This window comes from Bombina bombina, chromosome 10 (assembly GCF_027579735.1).
Source record: "Bombina bombina isolate aBomBom1 chromosome 10, aBomBom1.pri, whole genome shotgun sequence".
NCBI lineage: Eukaryota > Metazoa > Chordata > Amphibia > Anura > Bombinatoridae > Bombina > Bombina bombina.
Window position 1 is genome coordinate 127816939 of NC_069508.1, and position 23395 is coordinate 127840333.

At 38.5% G+C, this 23395-nt stretch overlaps 1 protein-coding gene across 1 annotated transcript in view; it reads left to right on the forward strand.

Annotated features, from left to right (window-relative positions):
• Positions 1 to 23395, forward strand: part of LOC128640757 (vitellogenin-like) — a 459754-nt gene that overhangs the window by 192370 nt on the left and 243989 nt on the right. The window contains 2 exon segments of the mRNA XM_053693183.1: positions 22500 to 22624; positions 22710 to 22817. Of these exon segments, the coding sequence (XP_053549158.1) occupies positions 22500 to 22624; positions 22710 to 22817 (233 nt within the window).

Here is a 23395-nt window from a genome sequence, read left to right on the forward strand (position 1 = left end):
GTCGCCGACACCTGCCTACACTTATTAACCCCTAATCTGCCGAGCGGACCTGAGCGCTACTATAATAAAGTTATTAACCCCTAATCCGCCTCACTAACCCTATCATAAATAGTATTAACCCCTAATCTGCCCTCCCTAACATCGCCGACACCTACCTTCAATTATTAACCCCTAATCTTCCGAGCGGAGCTCACCGCTATTCTAATAAATGTATTAACCCCTAACGCTAAGTCTAACCCTAACACTAACACCCCCATAACTTAAATATAATTTACATCTAACGAAATTAATTAACTCTTATTAAATAAATGATTCCTATTTAAAGCTAAATACTTACCTGTAAAATAAATCCTAATATAGCTACAATATAAATTATAATTACATTGTAGCTATTTTAGGATTAATATTTATTTTACAGGCAACTTTGTAATTATTTTAACTAGGTACAATAGCTATTAAATAGTTAAGAACTATTTAATAGCTACCTAGTTAAAATAATAACAAATTTACCTGTAAAATAAATCCTAACCTAAGATATAATTAAACCTAACACTACCCTATCAATAAAATAATTAAATAAACTACCTACAATTACCTACAATTAACCTAACACTACACTATCAATAAATTAATTAAACACAATTGCTACAAATAAATACAATTAAATAAACTAGCTAAAGTACAAAAAATAAAAAAGAACTAAGTTACAAAAAATAAAAAAATATTTACAAACATAAGAAAAATATTACAACAATTTTAAACTAATTACACCTACTCTAAGCCCCCTAATAAAATAACAAAGCCCCCCAAAATAAAAAATTCCCTACCCTATTCTAAATTAAAAAAGTTACAAGCTCTTTTACCTTACCAGCCCTGAACAGGGCCCTTTGCGGGGCATGCCCCAAGAATTTCAGCTCTTTTGCCTGTAAAAGAATAAATACAATACCCCCCCCCAACATTACAACCCACCACCCACATACCCCTAATCTAACCCAAACCCCCCTTAAATAAACCTAACACTAAGCCCCTGAAGATCTTCCTACCTTGTCTTCACCATACCAGGTTCACCGATCCGTCCTGGCTCCAACATCTTCATCCAACCCAAGCGGGGGTTGGCGATCCATCATCCGGTGCTGAAGAGGTCCAGAAGAGGCTCCAAAGTCTTCCTCCTATCCGGCAAGAAGAGGACATCCGGACCGGCAAACATCTTCTCCAAGCGGCATCTTCGATCTTCTTCCATCCGGTGCGGAGCGGGTCCATCTTGAAGCAGGCGACGCGGATCCATCCTCTTCTTCCGTTGTCTCCCGACGAATGACGGTTCCTTTAAGGGACGTCATCCAAGATGGCGTCCCTCGAATTCCGATTGACTGATAGGATCAGCCAATCGGAATTAAGGTAGGAATTTTCTGATTGGCTGATGGAATCAGCCAATCAGAATCAAGTTCAATCCGATTGGCTGATCCAATCAGCCAATCAGATTGAGCTCGCATTCTATTGGCTGTTCCGATCAGCCAATTAGGGGGTAGGGGCAGCAGATTAGGGGTACATAAGTATAACGTAGGTGGCGGTCGGCAGATTAGGGGTTAAAAATTTTAATTGAGTGGCGGCGATGTGGGGGGAGCTCGGTTTAGGGGTACATAGGTAGTTTATGGGTGTTAGTGTATTTTAGGGTACAGTAGTTAAGAGCTTTATGAACCGGCGTTAGCCAGAAAGCTCTTAACTCCTGCTATTTTCAGGCGGCTGGAATTTTGTTGTTAGAGCTCTAACGCTCACTTCAGAAACGACTCTAAATACCGGCGTTAGAAAGATCCCATTGAAAAGATAGGATACGCAAATGGCGTAGGGGGATCTGCGGTATGGAAAAGTCGCGGCTGAAAAGTGAGCGTTAGACCCTTTAATCACTGAGCCTCTAACGCTGGTTTTGACGGCTACCGCCGAACTCCAAATCTAGGCCTAAGTCTGGAAGAGATCCATGTGTTGGGATACTTTTTTGGATGTTGTAATGGTGACGGGAGGTTTAGGTAGTTGTATTTAATTTATGTAGAAATTTAATCTTTTTTGGGGGGGGCTCTCGCTAAGAGTTTGCCCGACCTGTTACACTCGTAGTAAAATATACTGTTGGTTTTTGTGCGGAGTGTCTGTTATTCGATTTGCAGAAAACTATCCAGTGCTTGTCTGGCGTTTTGTAGGTTGGTTGCTATTAAGGAATCTGTAGGGGATAGTTTATGGGCTAAATCAAGGTGGTCAAATGTATCTGTTCACTTTTTGTACGTCTGTCGGTATAATTTTTGGTGTTGGGCCTTTAGTTTAATCAGTTCCCCTCTGAGCATGCATTTGTGTGCCTCCCAGATTACGTATTTGTTGGTTGTCGAGTGTGCGTGTAGGTGAAAATATTCCTTAATACTGGCGCTAAATTTTGTGACTGTATCTGGGTCATTGAGCAAAGTGTTATATAATTTCCATATGTAAGGTGTTAATAGTGTATTAAGCCAGGATATTTTGAGTTTTACTGCTGAATGGTCCGACCACAATGTGGGTGAAATATCTAATCTATTCACTAGGGCCAAAGCTGCTTGGTTGGAAAAGATGTAGTCTAGATGACTATGCATTTTATTGGGGTAAAAAAGAAAGTATAATCTTGGGTGTCAGGATGGATGAAATGTCAAGTGTTGTGTAAATTGAGGTTCCTTAATCCTGTCCACAGTGCACTTGTGACTTTTTTGGAAATTGTTATGGTGAGATTGGAGCTGTCTTTGGCTTGTTGTAGGGGAACATTAAAGTCTCCATTGACAAAGTTGAGTCCTTTCACAATATCTACTATTCTATTGAACATATATTTAAAGAAAGGGGTGTTCAGGGTGTATATATTTATCAGTGTGATAGGTCTGCCATAAAGCAGGCCTACCAATCCTAAAAATCTTCCATCTGAATCCTTTACTGTTTGGATGTGTGTGAGGGGGAGTTACTTGTGTAGGAGGATGCTAACCCCACCTCTCTTGGAGGTGCTGGAGCTATGGTAGTGGGGGGTAAATGCTTAACCAAAATACTTGGGTTCCCTGTTTCATCTGAAATGTGTATCTTGTAAGAACAAGATATCAACCTGTCTTTTTGAAAGGTCTAGGGCTTTGGATCGTTTGTGGGGCGAGTTCAGCCCTTTGGCGTTTTGTTTAAGAAGGGTTAGCATCCGTGTCCCTTCAGCTGTAGTTTTGGACATCATGGTTTAATTGCATGTGGTGCTCTATCTAAGTGTGTCAGTGTGATAGCAATGAGCCTATTGTAGAGTTGTGATGTTAGCATAAGTGGGTAAGTCTCTGCAGGAAAAAAGCACTTATATAACAGGTAACATAGCAAACGGTGAGTCATGGTAAACATTGTAACATTGTTGACAACATGAAAAAGTAACAAAAAAACAAAATTAAAAAGTCTCTCTTCCTATTATAGGGTATAAATGAAAGTGGCTTGGGGGTATTACCACAATTCACCCTATTGATTCTATTTTTTAAAAAAAAAAAAAAAAATAGTTGGGTATCCTGGCCAAATCTAGTGAGAGGAGAACGAAAGAATGGGAAAAGAGGGAAAGGAGGGAGGATGGTGGGCAGAGGGAAATGGAAAGAGAGGGGGAACGGGTGGAGAGGAAGAACAAATGTGGTGGCAAGAGTGCGCAAATCTCCTTTCCTACGGATGACATAAGTCTGTGATATACAAGGAGACATGACCTATGCTGTGTTTACTTGCCTGTCTTGGGGAGGAGATATCATCCAAAGATCAGGAGAGTTTGCAATATCTCTGGAAAGTAAAGGTTAAAGAGTTTTTTAGGATGACTTATTATAAGAGGCGGGGCTGGAGGTAATATGCCTTCTAATGGAGGTGTCCATCGGTTTGTTTTTTTAAGAGTGGCATTATGCCAAGACTCAGCTGGGTTGCTCAGTCTCTTGGGAGTTTGGGAATTTGTTTGTCCAGAAGGGGGTGTATCCGAAGGGGGATCAAGTCCAAGTGTTGAGCAGAAGGTCTGGATGTTGTCTGGGGTCCTGCAGACTATGCTGGTGTTATTGCTGATAGTCTAGAGGTTGGTTGGGAAGCCCCATCTATAAGGTATCCTTTTGTTCCTTAACAAAGTAGTGAGGGGTGAGAATTCCTTCCTCCGTTGTAAAGTTCAAGTTGACAGGTCCTGAAAAAACTGCAGGACATTGCTCCTGAATCTTACTGGTTGATTTTTGCGGGATTGGTTTAAAAGCATCTCTTTCTCCTGAAAGTTCTTAAAACGTATCACAATATCCCTTTGCGGGCAGAGTCCGGTGGTTTTGGTCTTAGAGTTCTATGTGCCCTGACCCATGGGAAATCATCAGGATAGGAGGGGTCTTTTAGGTGTCGAAACTGTTCCTGAAGGTAAAAAGGAAAGTCTCTGGGCAGTACCAATTCAGGTACCCCTTTAATGTGCATATTTTTACACCTGCTTCGATTCTCTAAATCATCTAGTTTATCCTGAAGGGAGAAGATCATCTTCTGCTGGGAAGTTAGTTGTTCTGTCAATTGTTGGACGTCTTCTTTAATGATGTCCTGATTGCTTTCTAAGGTTTCAACCTGAAAGCCTAGCATGTGAATGTCCTGTTTCAGCTTCGTCAGATCCTCTCTGATGCAGGAACGGACTATGTCAGCTATATCTTGTTTTGAAGGTAAGCTTTGCAGAAAAGTAGGAGATAGTTGGCAATCTTCAGATAAGGTTCTGCTAGGTTGTGGCTCTTGTGGTGGAACCAAAGAAGATTTTTCTCTAGATTTATGGTTAGTAGGAGAGGTATTAGCTGAGTCTGAGTATTACAAAAATGAGGGCATGGTAATGGATTTCCCCTGTTGCAGGCTTCGTCAATCTATCCTGCTTGGTGCTGCATTTGGATGCCATGCTAGGTAGTATCTGCACTAGGTGGAGTATCAGGGGTGCTGTAGTGAGGTTTCCCAAAGCTGTTTGGTAGCTTTATGCTGTGCTAAGTGGGCAGGTAAAAAGCCTGAGCTGTTGGAGGGTTGAGTCAGTATCTACCAATTTGTGGGTAACGTGATCCTGAGGTTTGCAGAAATAAGTAAATCTTTATTTTACTTGAGGAGTTGAGATGAGGGAGGGGTCTGAGCTACTGTGCAATATATTTAGACTCTGTAGTGCTGGGGCCTAGTGGTTTGTCTAGTGAGGAGGCTGTATGGGTTACTTTGAAACAGCCAGACCTATGTTGTTTTACATTTGCAGGTGAGGTATGGGTAAAGGCTGCTTGTGGGAGTGGTGTTGGAGTTTCAGATTCCAGTGTGGTGTGCAGGAGTTATGAGAAGGTTGGGGCACTTACTAGTTGCAGGGCCGGGTTCCATGGTAGGCCCAACCCCGGGCTAAATTTCCAGCTGTGATCCGGTCTGTGTTGTGAGGCCCGTATGAGGAGAAGCTGCTTGAGGGAGCAGGTGAGTTCAGTAAGGAGACCTGTCTTCAGAGGGGTAAGCAGGGATTACTGAATGGTTAAGGCGCTTACCAGCTGCGTGATGAGTTTCCATAGTAGGCCCAATCCCTAGGCAAACGTTTGGTTGCGATCCGGTCCGTGATGCAGAGCCTATTTTCTGCTCAACTTTCCCACTACGCTGCTCCAAGGTCAGGCGCAGTCTCCACTCTGTCAGATAGTTTGGGGAGGTACGATTATGACACATAATGTGTCATATTAAGAAACATTATGACGTGGTGCACACCAGCGGCCAAGCAAACCTGTTTTTTTTTATAGGCTGATGATCCTCTGTGACTATGCCTATCTGGAGGCTGAATTGTGGTCGATGGAGCTCAATAAGAGGTCAACGCAGAGCCCGGTGTTTGGTGCGGCCTGTTATGGCTGTTTATGCAATGGATGCTGGGCTGCTGGAAACTCAGCAATTTCTCCTCTGAGCTGTTGGTATAGGATATAGGAGTGTTTATGTGTGCCTTAGAGGGTGATCTGAGGTAGGATGGCCAGGATATCCAAGGGTTTGAAGGGTTTTTATGGTGGAGCTCCAGAGTTATGCTGCTCTCATGTCAGCTGCCGGTTCTGCCCCCAAATATAAAAAGTATTTTAAGGTAAAATTTTTTTTTTTTTTAATATATATGTTAATTCATAAATACTGATTAAAGGACCCTTTTTGCTGATCTAAGAATAGAAAATATTAAATAAATAAAACTATAATAGAAAATATAAACAAATATATGCTATCTAACATTGAGAAACCTCAAATTATTCAGATTATTCATATTATTTTATTTTGTTATTATTATTATTGTTTTTGTTATATACTTGATATGTTTAATGTTTATTATGGTAAGGGACTATATATTCTATATAGAAGTGATCTAGAGGTCACTTAGTGTGTTCAGGTGAAACTACAAAAAGGGTTCTAGATCTATACCTTTATTAAGACAATAGTGTTCTCTTGTTTTAAGCAAGTGAATCCAATATGTTTCCCTTTAACGCAGTTCCAATAGTCTATTTCTTTCTGTATGTATTCTATTGCCTTAACTGAAAATTCCTTGGCATTTTTCAAAGTGTTCCAATACTCCATATTCTGTACCTTTCCCTTCAATATTTCTGATATGTTCTAGCACTCTAGATTTTAAGTTTCATTTTGTAGGCCCAATGTAATATTTATTACAACTGCTTTAAAATAGATATACAAAATGGTTTGACTTATAATTCATGAATGAATTGATTGGAATTTTTTGTCTCTATTCTTAACAAATATAAATGTATTGTTCTCTGTTATTTTATCCGTATGATCGCAACACATACAATTTTTCCTATTGCATTTGAAGAACCAATTTGGCAAATTGTATTTAATATTTCTTTGTCTGGTTTGACCTAATATAGGTAAATGGAATAGTTTAAATTTTACTCCAATTATTGATAAAATAAGAGAGGACCTTAAAAAAATGGACACATTTCAGAATCTCGAGTGAATTTTGGTAAAAATTATCATTTTATAAAAATATTATACCTTATGCAAAATATAACAGCTTTATTAAAAAAGAGTGATATTAAAACCTTAAAATATGCAGTAGAATGGTTATCAAATAAGTCATACTGTACAATTTTAGAAGCAGAAAAAGAAATAGTATCCCCATATTCCATAAACAATATTCTGCATATACCCTGGAATAGACAGCTGAAATAAAAAATTTATAGACAATACTCTATCAAATTAGAGCTTTCGTGGATTGAAAATTAAATTTGGATTATCCATGAAGACTCGACAGAAACACAGGCCGTCAAGCTTCTTTCGGAACTTGATAGATAGGCCCCATTATGCATATGAACTCATCAAAGAAAATGGTTATATGGTGGGAGCAGTACCAGAGATTATAAGAAAATTTATTAAAAGTTGGAGAAAACTACTCTCTCTGAAACATGAAGGAAAACACATTTAAAACTCATTTATAGAACATATTATACCCCCAAAAAGGGGGCTGCGTGGGGTAATGTACAATTTGATAAATGTCAGAAATGCAGTCAATACGCAGTAAACCTAATCCTTTTAATATGGAAATGTCCTCTAATTAAACAGTTCTGGGTCAAATTGGAATATTGGTTAAGTAAAAACCTGGCAGAGTCAGTCCATATTGGATTGGAACAAATAGTATTCTTATATGACAAAAAAGAAGCAGGTCGGGAATTGAAAATTATAAATATGGCTATATTATCAGCCAGAAATATCATTTTTGGAAATGGAAAAGTAAACAGAAACCAAACTTGGGAGAATAGAAAGATTTTATTAAAAAGAAATTGGTTAAAGAACAATATGACACTCCTTTACATGATGAGCAGCAAATACATATATTTTTTGAAAAATGGTTAATATTTATTAAAACATTGCCTGAATCATCTCAAAACCAATTAATATATCCATTCAGAAATGAAGATATTTTCCTAAGTTTATAAATAATGCAGTATGTAAGGAGAAAGAGATTCCTCGTCCCTTTTTTTCTCCTTTTATATAGTTTTTTTGTTGTTTTGTTTTGTTTATTAAAAAGAAAATAAAGTGCTAAGGTTGAATCTACTGTTAATTGGATATCTAAATGAAATATAAAATTGAGGAACTTAATATTTTCTTTGCATCACAGCTAAAAAATGTAATGTTTTTATTTATATTCTGTTTCTAGGTCAAAATTTATGAATTATGAATTATATTCCTCAAAAAATGTAATGCTAAGTAAAATATGCTTTGAAATAAAAAAATAAATAATTCTATATCAACACAGTCTTAACTGTGACTACAATATGTTCACAGCATGCCTGTTCTAAGCATGTGTTTAAGATGGACTTTCATGCAGTACTATCCCAAGCAGGTTATGTTCAGGTCTTACCTTACATTGGTATTAATCACAATAATTTAGAAACACTTGTCTATTTTTTTTTCCTACAGAAAACCACTATTAAAGTCTATGGGGGGTTTTATAGATATACCACTTATTACGTTCTTCTATAAGGTTGTGATTCACCCCAAAGTTTTTAGTGACTGCTCCCAGGTATGTCCAGTTTTCATGGGCCTTTTTTATAAGTGTCATTCACTTCTGTCTATGCTCCATGTTCATCCCTTTTTGGGATTGCTTGGTCCACTGAAATCTTATTATGTCATCCTCCAACAAACTGCTCTGTGGGCTGCATGTACTGCACTATCTGCATGAGCAAATTTCTAGGTAACCTAATGCACCTGACCCCTTCTCACTGTATACTATGCACTACTGACCATTTTAAGACTTATGGAATAAAAGTTATGTTTTAGCTATAAAGCGCTCCTCAATATTTTTATTTGATCCTCTCATCTACAAGCACATTCTTTACCACTGCATGTCTAGCTGATTTGCTTTTGAAATGTTATGCTTTTAAAGTTGTCTTAAATAGCCATAATAGTCCAAAAATGACATACTCATCAGCGCTAGTCACACAACTATTATGAATTTTTCAAACAATAATACAAATGGTCTGTAGTGTTAACTAAACCATAATATATAGAAAGCGTAAAGTGGATACTAAATGAATTATAGTAGAAATCATATTACAAATTGTCTTGTTTGCTCTAAATTGAGAATTTGCATTGGGTGCCTCCATATTAAACCATACTCTATATTACATCATATTATATCATGCATTGCTTTCTATAGATCTGTGTTGCTAAATGTGGGAAGCAAGTTGAAGAATGAATGATTTAGCCAAATTTCATACACCATTATTAGTGATTAGCTCTGTCAGCTTTGACAGCTGGAAACCACAACATAAAGAGGCAGAATCCATCTGCTTTCATATTTTAAGGGAGCACTTATTGTGCCTCATTACCATATGAAAGCAAAGTTGATACAGACAGTGTCAGACTGTATTAAACATTGCCATGGCAAACAGGAGAAGGGATAGGGTAAGTCTGTAAACTAGAGAAAATAAACATTGTGCCCTTAGATTACAGCAAAAACTTGGAGTGGGGAAGGGAGTCTCTACACTACAGAAAAAAGTTGATCACTTGTAGGGGGAGATATGAAGGGTAATGATGGATCCCTACACTACAGAATAGGAAAACATAAATAAAAAAAACTGGCCTAAACTACATATTGGCAGACTGGCTGATGTTACTAAAGATAGTGTTGACCAGTGGGAGTGGGAGGGAAAACAGCTGTTTGAGAGGAATCATGGAAGTGGGAGGGTAACCCCTATTCTACAGCAATTATATATATATATATATATATATATATATATATATATATATATATATATATATATATATATATATATATATATATATATGTATATAAGCTTTTATTAAATATAATTTTAAAAGCCTAGCAATGCAAAGAACCAATAATAGTGGTTCCATACATGTGGTCACTGTAATATCTGAAAGCCAATTGGTGGCATAAAATATAACAAAATGGACCTATCTTGCATTGTCTACTTCAAAAATATATATATAGTTTTGGGGGTCAATTTTTAGAATCCATGCAATTACGCCATACCAAATGGGCACTCGGACCATCATCATAACGTGTCTAAAAATATTATTTCAGAAATGTGGTGCAAAGCTGCAAATAGTGACTTCTAATTATCAAAGACATAGGCAAAGCCATGCATGTCTGTATTTCTGAACAAAGGAGATTCTAGAGAAGTGTTTACAACCATTTGTCTTATAACTGCACAAGTGGTGTGTGTAATAAAAATTTGTGAGAAATCCAATGTTTCTAAAAAAGTTAACAATTTTGTTTTATATGATCACAATTTTCATACATCTGATGGCCAAATGGAGGCATGAAATATACCAAAATGGGCCTAGAAAAATACCTTTTGTTGTCTTCTTTAAAAATTATATAGTTTTAAAGGATTTCGACAGTTTTGCCAAACCCAAATGAAAGTTATCCCATTGTGGGCTAGATTATGAGTGGCGTAATGACTGTTGCGTTTGAGCAAAAGGTGTTTATTGTGGCTCTTTGCATGCACTGGAAGTAGCGTGTGTATTACAGGTTAAAATAAACATGTGTGCTTTAGCGCAATTGAATTTAAAGTGTGTTGGATAGCATGACTTCAGAGCTCTGGTTAACTTATGCTCATATACAAAAAACAAAGCTCGCCATCAAGTCGTCCGTAAAACATATCTTTTTTTTTTTTTTGAATCAATAATTTTTATTGGGTTTCAGATCGCATATAATTACAACATATTATTCTACATCTGTACAGAATTATTAACAGAATAACAGCGTCTTGGTAGTAGAATATATCAGATAATCCCAAGTTTTAATAATAAACTGATAACTTGCTCCCTTAATTATCGTCTAGTAGTTCTGTTGTGAGCGGTATACAGAAAGAAAAGGAGAGATAAATAGTAAAGAGGAGGGAAAAGAAGGGGGAGGGAATAGGGAGGAATATGTGAGATGAATTGCTAGATCCCAGCTTAATACTTAGATCAACCTAGTCTATTTGAGTTAGACCTTGTTCCCAAATAAAGAGAATGTCTGTAATAAACTCATGTTTACCCATGTAGTGATAGTGTTGCCTTTCGAGTGTTAAAATATGGTGCACTTCAGCTATCCATTGTGAGTGCGTGGGGGTCTTTTGTGTTTTCCACTGCCTTGGTATCAATCTTTTTGCACTTGTAAGCATCAACTGGAGTAGTTTTTTACGGTAGGCACAATAGATTGGCGGAAAAATATTAATCAAAATAACCCTAGGGCCTAGAGCTACTCTCAAGCCTATAATCTTGTGAATGCTATGTTCTACCTGTGTCCAAAAGGTCGCTAATAGGGGACAATCCCACCATATATGTGAAATAGTACCCGTCCCACCACATCGTCTCCAGCAAGTAGAAGAAGCAGAGGGGTATATGCTCTTAAGACGCTGGGGAGTTAAGTACCACCGGGCAAGAATTTTATAGTTTAATTCGGAGAAGACCAGAGAGGAAGAAGCGGAGTGCGTCATCTTGAAGCTGAGCTTCCATTCATCGTTGTTAGTCATCTCTGGTATCTCCGAACTCCACTTCTCTACGAAAGTCGGTCGTTGGTCTGGGAGGGAGCCCCTGATTAATTTGTAGGATAGGGAGAGATGCGCTTTTTTAACCTCTGGAGTCACACACAGACGCTCAAAGGCCGTTAGTGGTCTAGAGATACTGCTTCTGAACATACTGTTGTCAAGCGCGTGCCTTATCTGAAGGTATGCGTACCATCTATGAAAGGGGGGTCCTAACTCCTCATTTAGCACTATTCTGTCCTTGATCTTACCTGACTCCAATAGTATATAAATGGGCAGGTTGCTTAACTGTTCTTTGTCAGTGATGTAGTCAAAAGTTAAATTTTGGAAAAAAATCTGATTACCCAATAAAGGGGTCAGGGGCGAGACCGGGGTGGAAATTCCTGCGAAATGTGTGATCACGTGATCCCATACATCCAACGTGGCCTTAATATAACTATTTTGGTATGCCAGAGGCGGTCTATGGTTTTTGGGTAACCATGCAATATCTCTCATACACTTAAGTTTTAAAAGCAAACTTTCAATTTGTATCCATAGAGCTGGCTGAGACGCATGGGACCAGGAGATCACTCTAGCCATATGTACAGCTCTGTAATAATTCATAAGATTTGGAACATTTAGACCCCCATCTTCCCTATGTAAGTAAAGGGTGTGCTGAGACACTCTAGGCCTCCTATAAGACCATATGAATGAGTTAATCATCTTTTGTTGGGCTCTTAGATAGGTATTTGGTACCGCCAATGGCAGCGTCTGAAAAAGGAACAGATATTTTGGCACTAGCATCATCTTTACCGTGTTTATCCTTCCCCTCCAGGACAAATGACCCTGTCTATGCCAGCGCTCCAGGAGGGTTTTTGCTGAGCTCTGGAGACTGATGTAGTTAGCTTGGAATAGTTTCGTGTAATTACAAGGGATCGTCAGTCCCAAATACTTAAGTTTATCCGTGATTCGAAACACTGTGTGTGATTTAAGAAAGTCAATATCCTGTTGAGGTGTGTTTATCAGTAAAAGTCCCGATTTCTCCATGTTGATGGACAAGTCAGATATTAGTCCGTAAGCGTCTAATGTCTGTATTAATGCAGGGATAGAAGAGGAGGGTGATTGCAGCATGAAAATTATATTGTCCGCAAATAGCAAACACTTTTGGGTGATATGGTCGTATTGTATACCTAATATGTCCATGTTATCCCTAATTTTTATGGCAAGAATCTCAATAGTGATAGCAAACAAAAGTGGTGATAACGGGCAGCCCTGGCGGGTTCCATTGGTAATGGAAAATGGATGTGATATGGTCCCATTAACCCGAACTCTGGCCTGCGGGCCCGAGTACAATGCCTGTATTCTAGATATAAATGCAGCAGGAAGACCAAATTTCGACAGGGCCCCCCACATGAAATGCCAGTTGACCCTGTCAAAAGCCTTCTCGGCATCAGTTGATAAGAGCGTTAAAGGCGTCTTGCTGTCATGGGCTACATGCAGGGAATGTAGGACTCTGATCGTGTTGTCCTTTGCTTCTCTACCCTTAAGAAACCCTACTTGATCTGGGTGTATGATCTTAGGTAGGAGGGTATTTAAACGGTTTGATAGTATTTTAGCATATATTTTCATATCAATGTTTAGCAGTGATATAGGTCTATAGCTACCCGCCAGAGTGCCTGGTTTATCAGCTTTTGGTATTACTGTGATAGTGGCCTCTAATAGAGAACTGGAGAATCCCCCCCCCTTCATCAATTGAGGTGAATAATGTATGTAGTGGTGTACTCAGTTGAGATTGAAGTAACTGATAGAATTTGGCCGTTAGTCCATCCGGTCCAGGGGATTTACCATTAGGAAGTTCCTTAATGGTATTTAGAATTTCTTGCAGAGTGATTGGGGAGTCTAATGTGTGTCTATCTTCCTCTAAAATCCTCGGGGTTGCTACCGTGTCGAGATATTGCGAGATATTAGTGAGTTTCTCCTGAGATACGTTAGGGTTGAGATTGTAAAGCTTAGAGTAGTAGGACACAAAGGTATCTGCAATGTCTTCATGTTTACTGACTAACCTACCAGATGGGTGCATAATGGATTTGATAAAGGAAGTGTATTTTTGTTTTTTAAGCATTCTAGCTAAGAGCTTCCCTGCTTTGTTACTCTCCGCAAAAAATTTGGCCTTGGTAGTTAAGGCTCTCAAATGTGCTTTCTGAGTCAGGTAATTATTAAGTCGTTCCCTTGCTAAAGTAAGGTCCGCAAGCGCATGTTCAGAGGTCGGGTCCGCCTTGTGTCTCCTATCTGCAATATTTAGACTCTCAGTTAGCGATAGAAATTCGGCCGTTCCCAACTTTCGGAGTGTAGCTGTATGTTTTATTAAGTGACCCCTGATAAAGCACTTATATGCCTCCCAATTGTTTGCCGCTGATGTATCTTCTGGTTTATTAACTGAAAAAAACTCATTAGATGCTTTGGTAAGCTCTTCTAATATTGCCTGGTTTGTCAAAATGGACTCATCTAGTCTCCAATTCAACGTATTTTTGGGTCTAGTGGGCCAGTTGAAAACTGATAGTACCATGCTGTGATCTGACCATGAAGTATGTGTTATTTTGGACTGTTTCAGTTGGGTCAAGAGCCCCTGGCTGCACATAATATAGTCCAGCCGGGAATACGAATGTTGGGGGTGTGAGAAAAAGGTAAAATCTTTCTGTGTGGGGTGTACTATTCTCCAAGTATCAAATAATGATAGAGAGGAGAAAGCTGCACCATTAGCTTTTAATGTTTTATTGCTAATGTATGATTTCCCGGTGGAATTATCCAGCACGGGATACATAGTAAAATTAAAATCCCCCCCCATAATAACAGGACCCTTAGAAATATCCAAGACTGCATTTATAGCTGATTTGAAAAAAAGGTGTGTCGGTCTGTTTGGTGCGTAGATATTGGCCAGGGTGACCGGTGAGCCATAGTATAACCCAACTAAGATCAAAATTCTGCCCTCCTTGTCTGTGTGTTTCTGAAGGAGCTCAAAAGGGACATTTCGTCTAATTGAGATACAAACGCCATTTTTCCTATTTGGGCCTGAACTATAGAAATGTTTATCAAAGTATCGTGTGGCTATTTGAGGTTCGTGTTGTTTCTTAAAATGGGTTTCTTGTATCATAACTATATCTATTTTCTTTTTAAAGAAGTCACAGTACGCAATTGAGCGCTTTTCAGCTGACAAGAACCCTTTCACATTCTGAGAGCGTGTATATCTCTGTAAGGGTATTCAGGTGTTATTGAATATGGGACTGTCACCAGGAAACTGTAGTATTAAAAGAGGAGGGGGGAGGAAAGAGAAAGAATAAAAGGCGAGAATAGAGAATGTACCACTAGACAATTTATACTGTTTCTTAAAGATCTTATCTACCAAACCTAGTATAAGGGAACAGTACAATAATGCAAATATAATCAAAACAGAAAATTCACAACAAGTGAGGCAGGTCAACAGACCGGGTATTAACTCTACATCACATATGTATCATTCAACCAGATCACAAAAAATAAACTCTATTATTTTAGGCTTAGTTGAAATTTAACATCTCGTATAGTACGTGGTTAATTTGTGATTGGGGGCTACAGACCCAAGCCATGCAAACGTCTTTTGATGAAAAGTTAACAGGGTCTAGACAGTATCAGTACTCTCTAACATCAGCAGTGCTATCTATTGGTAACTAACATTTTGGGTATTGAACTAGTATGGTCATACAATTTCATCACACTATATTCAAACCTCGTGACTCACTGAGTTAATATGGCAATTACATTAAGTAAGGTTGGACTGTACTATACAGAGGTATCAAAAGATACGAAATTGATGGCCTGGACATATAAATGTTCCTTGTCTTGGCAACATCTGTGAGCTGATACTAAACCTAATTATTTAGAGAACTTATGTAGATTATATAAAACAGATATAAGGTTTTAAAATTGCCTTAACCTAAGGGGGACTCTGAACTCTGTGTCCCCCCACACCCACCGCCCAGCGCCAGTACGCAGCAAAAGGAGCCTGCAGTCCAGGGCTAGAAAGTGGAGGGCTGTGTGTTCCGGGGACCCAGACATTCAGATTAGCCAACATCAACTAAAGGAGTACATTTCAATCATGAATAAAAGAGTGCCCTAGTATAACAATATAACTGACTATGAGTGATTCACATATGATATGTATGGAGACAGCATATAATAGTTAAACATAAACCTAACTGTGTTCCATCCTTAATTAAATGTAAAACAAAATGTTGTAGTGTTTTAGGCGTGGTATATTGAAACAGTCAAGAAAACCTGAATGATAAAGAATAAAACACAAAAATAAATGTTTATGAGCAAATTTAGGCTATACAAATACCATCATATATAAGGAAAACATAGCAGCAAGCGGTTTTCAGAAGTAAATCTTAAAAATTATGTTGTGTGATTTCAGATTTGGTTAGAGACTCAGTAACTCAACAACATTATATATACTTGCCGCGTGTCCTTTTAATTCTTGTGGTAAACTGGTAAACTGTAATGCAGTAACACTCTGTCCAATTCTTTTCAGAAACCTTCTGACAGAGTTACTCTTAAAGATACAATGCCTGTTTGAAAGAAAAAGGAAGAGTAAAGAAGTAACAGAGCAGATAATCAACCTGGCTGCGATAGTCCAGAGTCTTGTGGACCAGATTGCTTCCGTTTGAGCTGGTTGGTCGACTTTTCCGGCCCAGATGTCTTCTGTGATTTTGCAGCTACCCTACCTTTAGGAGGATTTTGTGGAAGTTGTGTGGGGTCTTTACTTGGCATAGAGATTCCCATTAGATTGCAGAATTTTTCAATATTATTTAGAGATTTACATTCACATCTGTTTCCATTCTTAGTAGCTATAACTGATGTAGGAAATCCCCATCTATAGGGAATCTTCAACTGGCGCAAGTGAAGGGTTAAGACCAAAAAGTCTCTCCTTTTTTGCAGAGTTCTTGTAGACAGATCTTGAAATATTTGAATTCGGCTGCCTTGATAGATCACATTTTGCTGCTTCCTGGCCAGGTTGTATATATCCTCCCTATGCTGATAGCTTTGAAATCGGACTATAATATCCCTGGGAGGCGAGTCTGCGTCCGGCCTTGGGCGCAAAGCTCTATGAGCTCTATCTAGTATAATGGTGGCTAGTTCCATTTCTCCTGCACCAGCCATCTCAGAAAACAGTCCTTGTAGATATTCTTGTATCTCATTGTTCTGTACCATCTCGGGTATGCCTCGAAATCGCAAGTTATTGCGTCTGGTACGATTTTCGAGATCATCAAGTTTGTCCTCGAGATCAGTAAAGTGTTGTTGCTGATGAGATACTTTAGAGGACAAGTCTGCCATTTTTTGGGAGAAGACAAATTCATGCTCTTCCAAAGAGTCGACTCTGCGGCTCAAATCTGTAATATCCTTCTTTAAGTCCGCACATTCTTCCTTTATGCATGTCTTAACCTGGTTGATTAAAGCTTCCATGGCTCTATAGGTTATTGGAGGTTCTTCTTCTATGTTAGTCACCTCAGGAGATGTACTCCTAGAATTGTCAGAGCTGTCATTCTTGTCTGCAGTAGCGTTAGATTGCACAAGTGTCGAATTCAGCTTTTGTTTGTCCTTCCCCGCCTGTTTAAAAAAGGCGTTGACCACTTCTTGGGATTTTTGTGGTGTGTTTTGTGCCTTATCAGGCTTTACTACTCTCCTCTGCGACATCTTGCGTTTGTCAAATTGCTGGATGTATTCACAGACTGGCCTGGCAAACCCCACTCCCCGGGGACTGTACCCTCACAGGGTAATCACGGAGAAGGGGAAGTGGGTATGACCCACTGTCACCAAGTACAGTGGGAAAAGGGGGGGGGAGCAGGGCAAGATATGGCGCTGTAGCACGTTCTATGTGTCCTGTAGATGTATCTTTGTAATCAGGTTTCAGGAGTTTCACTTCCCTTGCAGTAGGGATGCTAAATATTTTAGTCAGGCGTCTTTTCTGATGTAAGAATTGCAGATCAACAAAAACACTTGCAAAGCATTAAAATTGGTAATCAGATACTTCACAGAGCTGTCACATTAGAGACACAGTAAACTTAGAGTAGCCTTAAAGTGAGTGTGATATAATGTAGGTCACCACAGACCCATTGATAACATCTGGGGTGCATTTCAGTCCATTTTACACTTTAGGTTCTTTGTCCAGAGAAGTTATTTAAAGCATCACAGAAATAGGCTGCATTTGTTAATTTCAAGCACAGTAAAAAAGGCTGTAGAGTGCTCTCAGCACCTGATGTTCTTCTCCAGTTATAAAGCTCATGGAGGAGCTGGAGTTATATACTGCGTCACAATTCTCCACAGTGCAGGCCTTATCAGTTTAAACATGTGGGATGGGAGTTAATTGTAAGAGGAGACACGTAGTTTGTCAGAAAGCTATGGTTATTTATCATAAAATGCATTTATGTCCAGGATCTTCCCATACTGTCTGATAAAATTGTCATTAGCCAACCTGTGGGATTATTCCCCTCTAGCTCCTATCGCTCAAGATTGGGGATAAAAGTTAGTCACATCCAGTGCCTAGCTACTGTTATGGGGTATAGTATGTCACCAACGTGCCCTTTAGTGTATAAATAGCCCGGTGATGCTAGTGCTCCCGGCAATAACATAGGGCTTACCGGATCTGCAGGGTCACAGCGTCTCAGCGTGTCACAGCTTGTCACAGAAACCTCGGAGCGGAGCTCCGGCCCTCCGAGGTATTGTCAGATCAGCCAGTCTGTGCGGGGAGTATTTGCAAGTGCCGGTACACTTCAACATCTAAACCGGTCACCAGCAGGTCCAAGCTTCTCTGCGAATGTTAGCCCCGGTTAGGTATGTAGATGGCCTGATAGCTGCTGGCATCCTTCCACTGCACCGCCGTCAACTAGGCCTCTAAGGCGCCACCAGAAAGCGGTCCCAGATATCACAGGATGCAGGTATCTAGCATTGGTATTGATCTCTCCGAGCACCGGCAGTTACCCGCCGGCCTGTGGGTAGCAATTCAGTTAGATGAAGCTGGAAATAAGCTTAAAACACCCGGTCTGTGCAAGAGCCTCAGAATGCTGCGGCCATCTTAGTTGACCGCTCGCTCCGCCTCCCCGTAAAACATATCTTTTATTCACAACGTTTATAAAAAAGTGTACATCCGGAGTAACTCACATAGTGCCGGTGCAACGTAAGGAACGGCTTTAAAGTTTCGGCTACAGAGCCGTAATCAAAGGCAACTTTGTGAATAAAAGTTATGTTTTATTGACGACTTGATGGAGAACTTTGTTTTTTTGTATATGAGATTTATCAGTCAGTCTAAGTTCGCCAGTGCTGCATTTTTCACAAACCGAGATCCAGTCAACTCCCATTGCTGATTCCTCATATCTGACAGTTTGGCGAGACGGAGTTGGGGATGGCGCAGAAAAGTCTCCTTGCTTACCATGGGTAAGAGGTTGAAAACTTTTCTCCTTGGGTAGAAAATTGTGGAGTGCCCCAAGTGATTTTCCTAACCTCGCAAGTATGAAACTCACCAGAGCTATATAAAAGTTTTTTACAGTTGGATGTCAGGCAACGGGTGAATGTTTGCTTTTTATGGACTTCTTCTTTATTTGTATGTATTAATGAGATTGGATATACATTTGTGAGTTTGATATTAAATTTGATATGTACATTAACACTTTTCTGTATTTAGTAACTGTTATGCTAGACTAAAAAGTTGCACAAAACACATAAGAAATACATTTAAAAGTACAGTTAGACTCATAATAACACTGTCTAATAAAAACTGTTAAAAAATGCATATAAATCTTATAAGGGCTCAAAGATATCAGGTCTCATGTGTTAAAGGCCTGCAAAAGGCTTTAACATAGAGATATATACAAATACATGTCTAAATATGTATATTATAGTAAAGTTAACATGCGAGTGGAAGTGCAAACTACCGTTCCACTCGTAATCTAGCCCTTTATCCTTTTAGAGCATGATAAACATAGCTGCAGATAAAGAACTTAAAATGATAAAAAAAGAATACAAAAAATATACATGTTTGGTGTTAGTTAAATCGGAGGAAGTGCTAATTAACCTCTCAATGCACAGGACGTGAACACCGTCATGCGCATCTCTACCTACGTATAGGTGCATGATGAGCCTCTCTCTTCATGCAGGGAGATTACCAATCACCTATCCCCCTCACTACTCACTACAGGCTGGGGATTCTTAGTGGCCTAGTGGGTGGCACTTCAAGGCTTAATAGGAATGCCGGTGATGTCACCACATATGCACGTGGAGAGGTCAAAAAGGGGGTTGAACAAGGATACATACCGGTAGCTGTAAGGGAACTGGATGGAAGGAAGGATTTTCAAACCCCTCAATTTCAGTTCCCTTTAGTAACTACAAACCTCCAATACCTCTCATTTGAAACAGAAATGGTGATTTGCTTGGGGTATTACAAATTATGCACAATAAAAAAAATGTCTAAAGGCCCCTTATACATTTTATTTTATATAAGAAAAGTCAGTCTATTAAAAAAAAATATATGAATTTTGTCTGTATAGACAGGTGATCACTGTAGTAAGAAATGTCTTGTCATCATTTATTAACAGATGTTTATTGAACAACAAGATGTAAATATTTCTTTAGAATCTAATATTAAGAGTTTTTTTTTTTACTAAAATGAAAAAAATATAGTTTGAATATTGTTATTGTACAAATTCTTTAAAGTACCATAATATTATTGGAAGAGAAACTGCTTGGCATTGGCAATAGGATCTGATTTTTTTATGGGAGGAGTATGGGCATTATAGATGTAAGTATATATATATATACACAGTGGGGTAAAAAAAGTATTTAGTCAGCCATCAATTGTGCAAGTTCTCCCACTTGAGAAGATGAGAGAGGCCTGTAATTTTCATCATAGGTATACCTCAACTATGAGAGACAAAATGTGGAAACAAATCCAGACAATCACAGTGTCTGATTTGGAAATAATTTATTTGCAAATTATGGTGGAAAATAAGTATTTGGTCAATATCAAAAGTTCATCTCAATACTTTGTTATATATCCTTTGTTGGCAATGACAAAGGTCAAAAGTTTTCTGTAAGTCTTCACAAGGTTGTCACACACTGTTGCTGGTATGTTGGCTCATTCCTACATGCAGATCTCCTCTAGAGCAGTGATGTTTTGGGGCTGTCGCTGGGCAACACAGACTTTCAACTCCCGCCAAAGGTTTTCTATGGGGTTGAGATCTGGAGACTGGCTAGGCCACTCCAGGACTTTGAAATGCTTCTTACGAAGCCACTCCTTCATTGCCCGGGCGGTGTGTTTGGGATCATTGTCATGCTGAAAGACCCAGCCACGTTTCATCTTCAATGCCCTTGCTGATGGAAGGAGGTTTGCACTCAAAATATCACAATACATGGATTAGTCGTCCTGTTCCCTTTGCAGAGAAATAGCCCCAAAGCATGATGTTGCCACCCCCATGCTTCACAGTAGGTATGGTGTTCTTTGGTTGCAACTCAGCATTCTCTCTCCTCCAAACACGACGAGTTGTTTTTCTACCAAACAGTTCTACTTTGGTTTCATCTGACCATATGACATTCTCCCAATCCGCTTCTGGATCATCCAAATGCTCTCTAGCATACTTCGGGCCCGGACATGTACTGACATGTACTGGCTTAAGCGGGGGGACACGCCAGTCTCTGGCGGCGTAGTGTGTTACTGATGGTAGCCTTTGTTAAGTTGGTCCCAGCAGGTCATTCACTAGGTCTCCCCGTGTGGTTCTGGGATGTTTGCTCACTGTTCTTGTGATCATTTTGACCCCACGGAGTGAGATCTTGCGTGGAGCCCCAGATCAAGGGAGATTATAAGTGGTCTTGTATGTCTTCCATTTTCTAATTATTGCTCCCACATTTGATTTCTTGACACCAAGCTGCTTGCCTATTGCAGATTCAGTCTTCCCAGCCTGGTGCAGGTCTACAATTTTGTTTCTGGTGTCCTTTGACAGTTCTTTGGTCTTCACCATAGTGGAGTTTGGAGTGTGACTGTTTGAGGTTGTGGACAGGTGTCTTGAAAGCAAGTTCAAACAGGTGCCATTAATACAGGTAATGAGTGGAGGACAGAGGAACCTCTTAAAGCAGAAGATACAGGTCTGTGAGAGCCAGAAATCTTGCTTGTTTGTAGGTGACCAAATACTTATTTTCCAACATAATATGCAAATAAATTATTTCCAAATCAGACAATGTGATTGTCTGGATTTGTTTCCACATTTTATCTCTCATATTTGAGGTATACCTATGATGAAAATTACAGGCCTCTCTCATCTTCTTAAGTGGGAGAACTTGCACAATTGGTGGCTGACTAAATACTTTTTTGCCCCACTGTATTTTTTTTTTGCACTCCTGTTAAAAATATTATTAATCAGGTGTGTTGTAATTTTTTGTTCAAAATAAATATTTTTGTGGATTATTGTATACATATTAAGTATATATTGAATATATATGTTGATAGGTGGTCAGAAAAGAAAACAGATTATAGATATTATTATGCTGTCGGTAGTAGATCTGTGTTTAATTTGAGGGATTTAAAAGAGGTATATTTTTTAAAAAAGTATCTACTTTTATATAAAATGGGCTCCATTTATCAAAGGCCTGGTGGACGAGGCAAGCGGGCAGCAGTATGCTGCCTGTAGTTAACATTCCGCTGATTATGTAATTCCATCCCCGCTTGCTTGCCTGTGTCCAATTGTGCCCAAGAGGGGTCTGTCAATAATCTAAATTGAATCAAGAAAATTGCAATCCGCCAACTTAAGTGTTGCAGAAAGGTTAAGTAGCAGTGGTCTTATGACTACATTTATATATAATTAGCTATTTACTTATTTGTGCCAGTGATGACTATAAAAACTTTTAAATATAAAACAACATTCTAAGATTTTTAAATATTAAAAATAAACTGTCTCTACTTAAAATAGATTTAAATCACATATAATTTGCTGATGTTTTTATTCTCCACAGATCCTATCATGATGGGAATGTCCACCCTCTTTAATATTGTAAATCACCCACCTAATGGTCTTCCCTTAGCATTCTTATCCAAACTAAGAGTGTACTTCATGGGAGTATTTTCTGAACTCATAGAGGTTAGCAATATTTTTTCAATAATCAAGAACATATTTATAGTATTATCTTTAATTCTTTGCTTATTTAGTACAATTTTTGACATAGGTTGGATTTCACACTGATGGACTACAAGAACTATTAATGAACAGACATATATTCTCTACAGAAAGTAAGCATGGAAATCTGAAAAATATTATGGATATGTTGAAAAAGGTAAGATTGTTTCTCAAATTTTTAAATGTGCACCATTGCTACCAGCATTTTGTTATTAGAGCAATTTTTTTACACCCATAAATTAATTCATTTCTCTCCTATAATTTGAATATTCACTATGAAGGAAGATTAAATGTTTGGCAAAGATTTGGCAAATATGAACAAAAATATACCTGTATATATACAAATAATAAACTTATGTCAAATGTATGGCTTAAAATCATCAAATATTTGAGATCATCTGGGTTTGTATATTTTGAAGAATAATAAATAACATGTTTAATTAATTATTTAGCAAAACATTCATAGAAATCACTTAAAATTTGAGGTGATTTTTAAGTAGCAACTTAGTTCATACTGAACAGATTTACTTTAAAAATGTACTGATCTTGCTGGTTTTACTACATTTGTTAGTCTAAAGATTAGCGAAAGTTATCAATAAATCAAGTGAAAATGTTGAGATTATTTAATATTTAAGTTTTCAGTCTGTAAAAAGAAATATGGAGCTAGCCCTTTTATGTTTATTGATATAAGATATTTGAGAGGTTTGGTAAGATAATTTATTATTTGATGTCCTC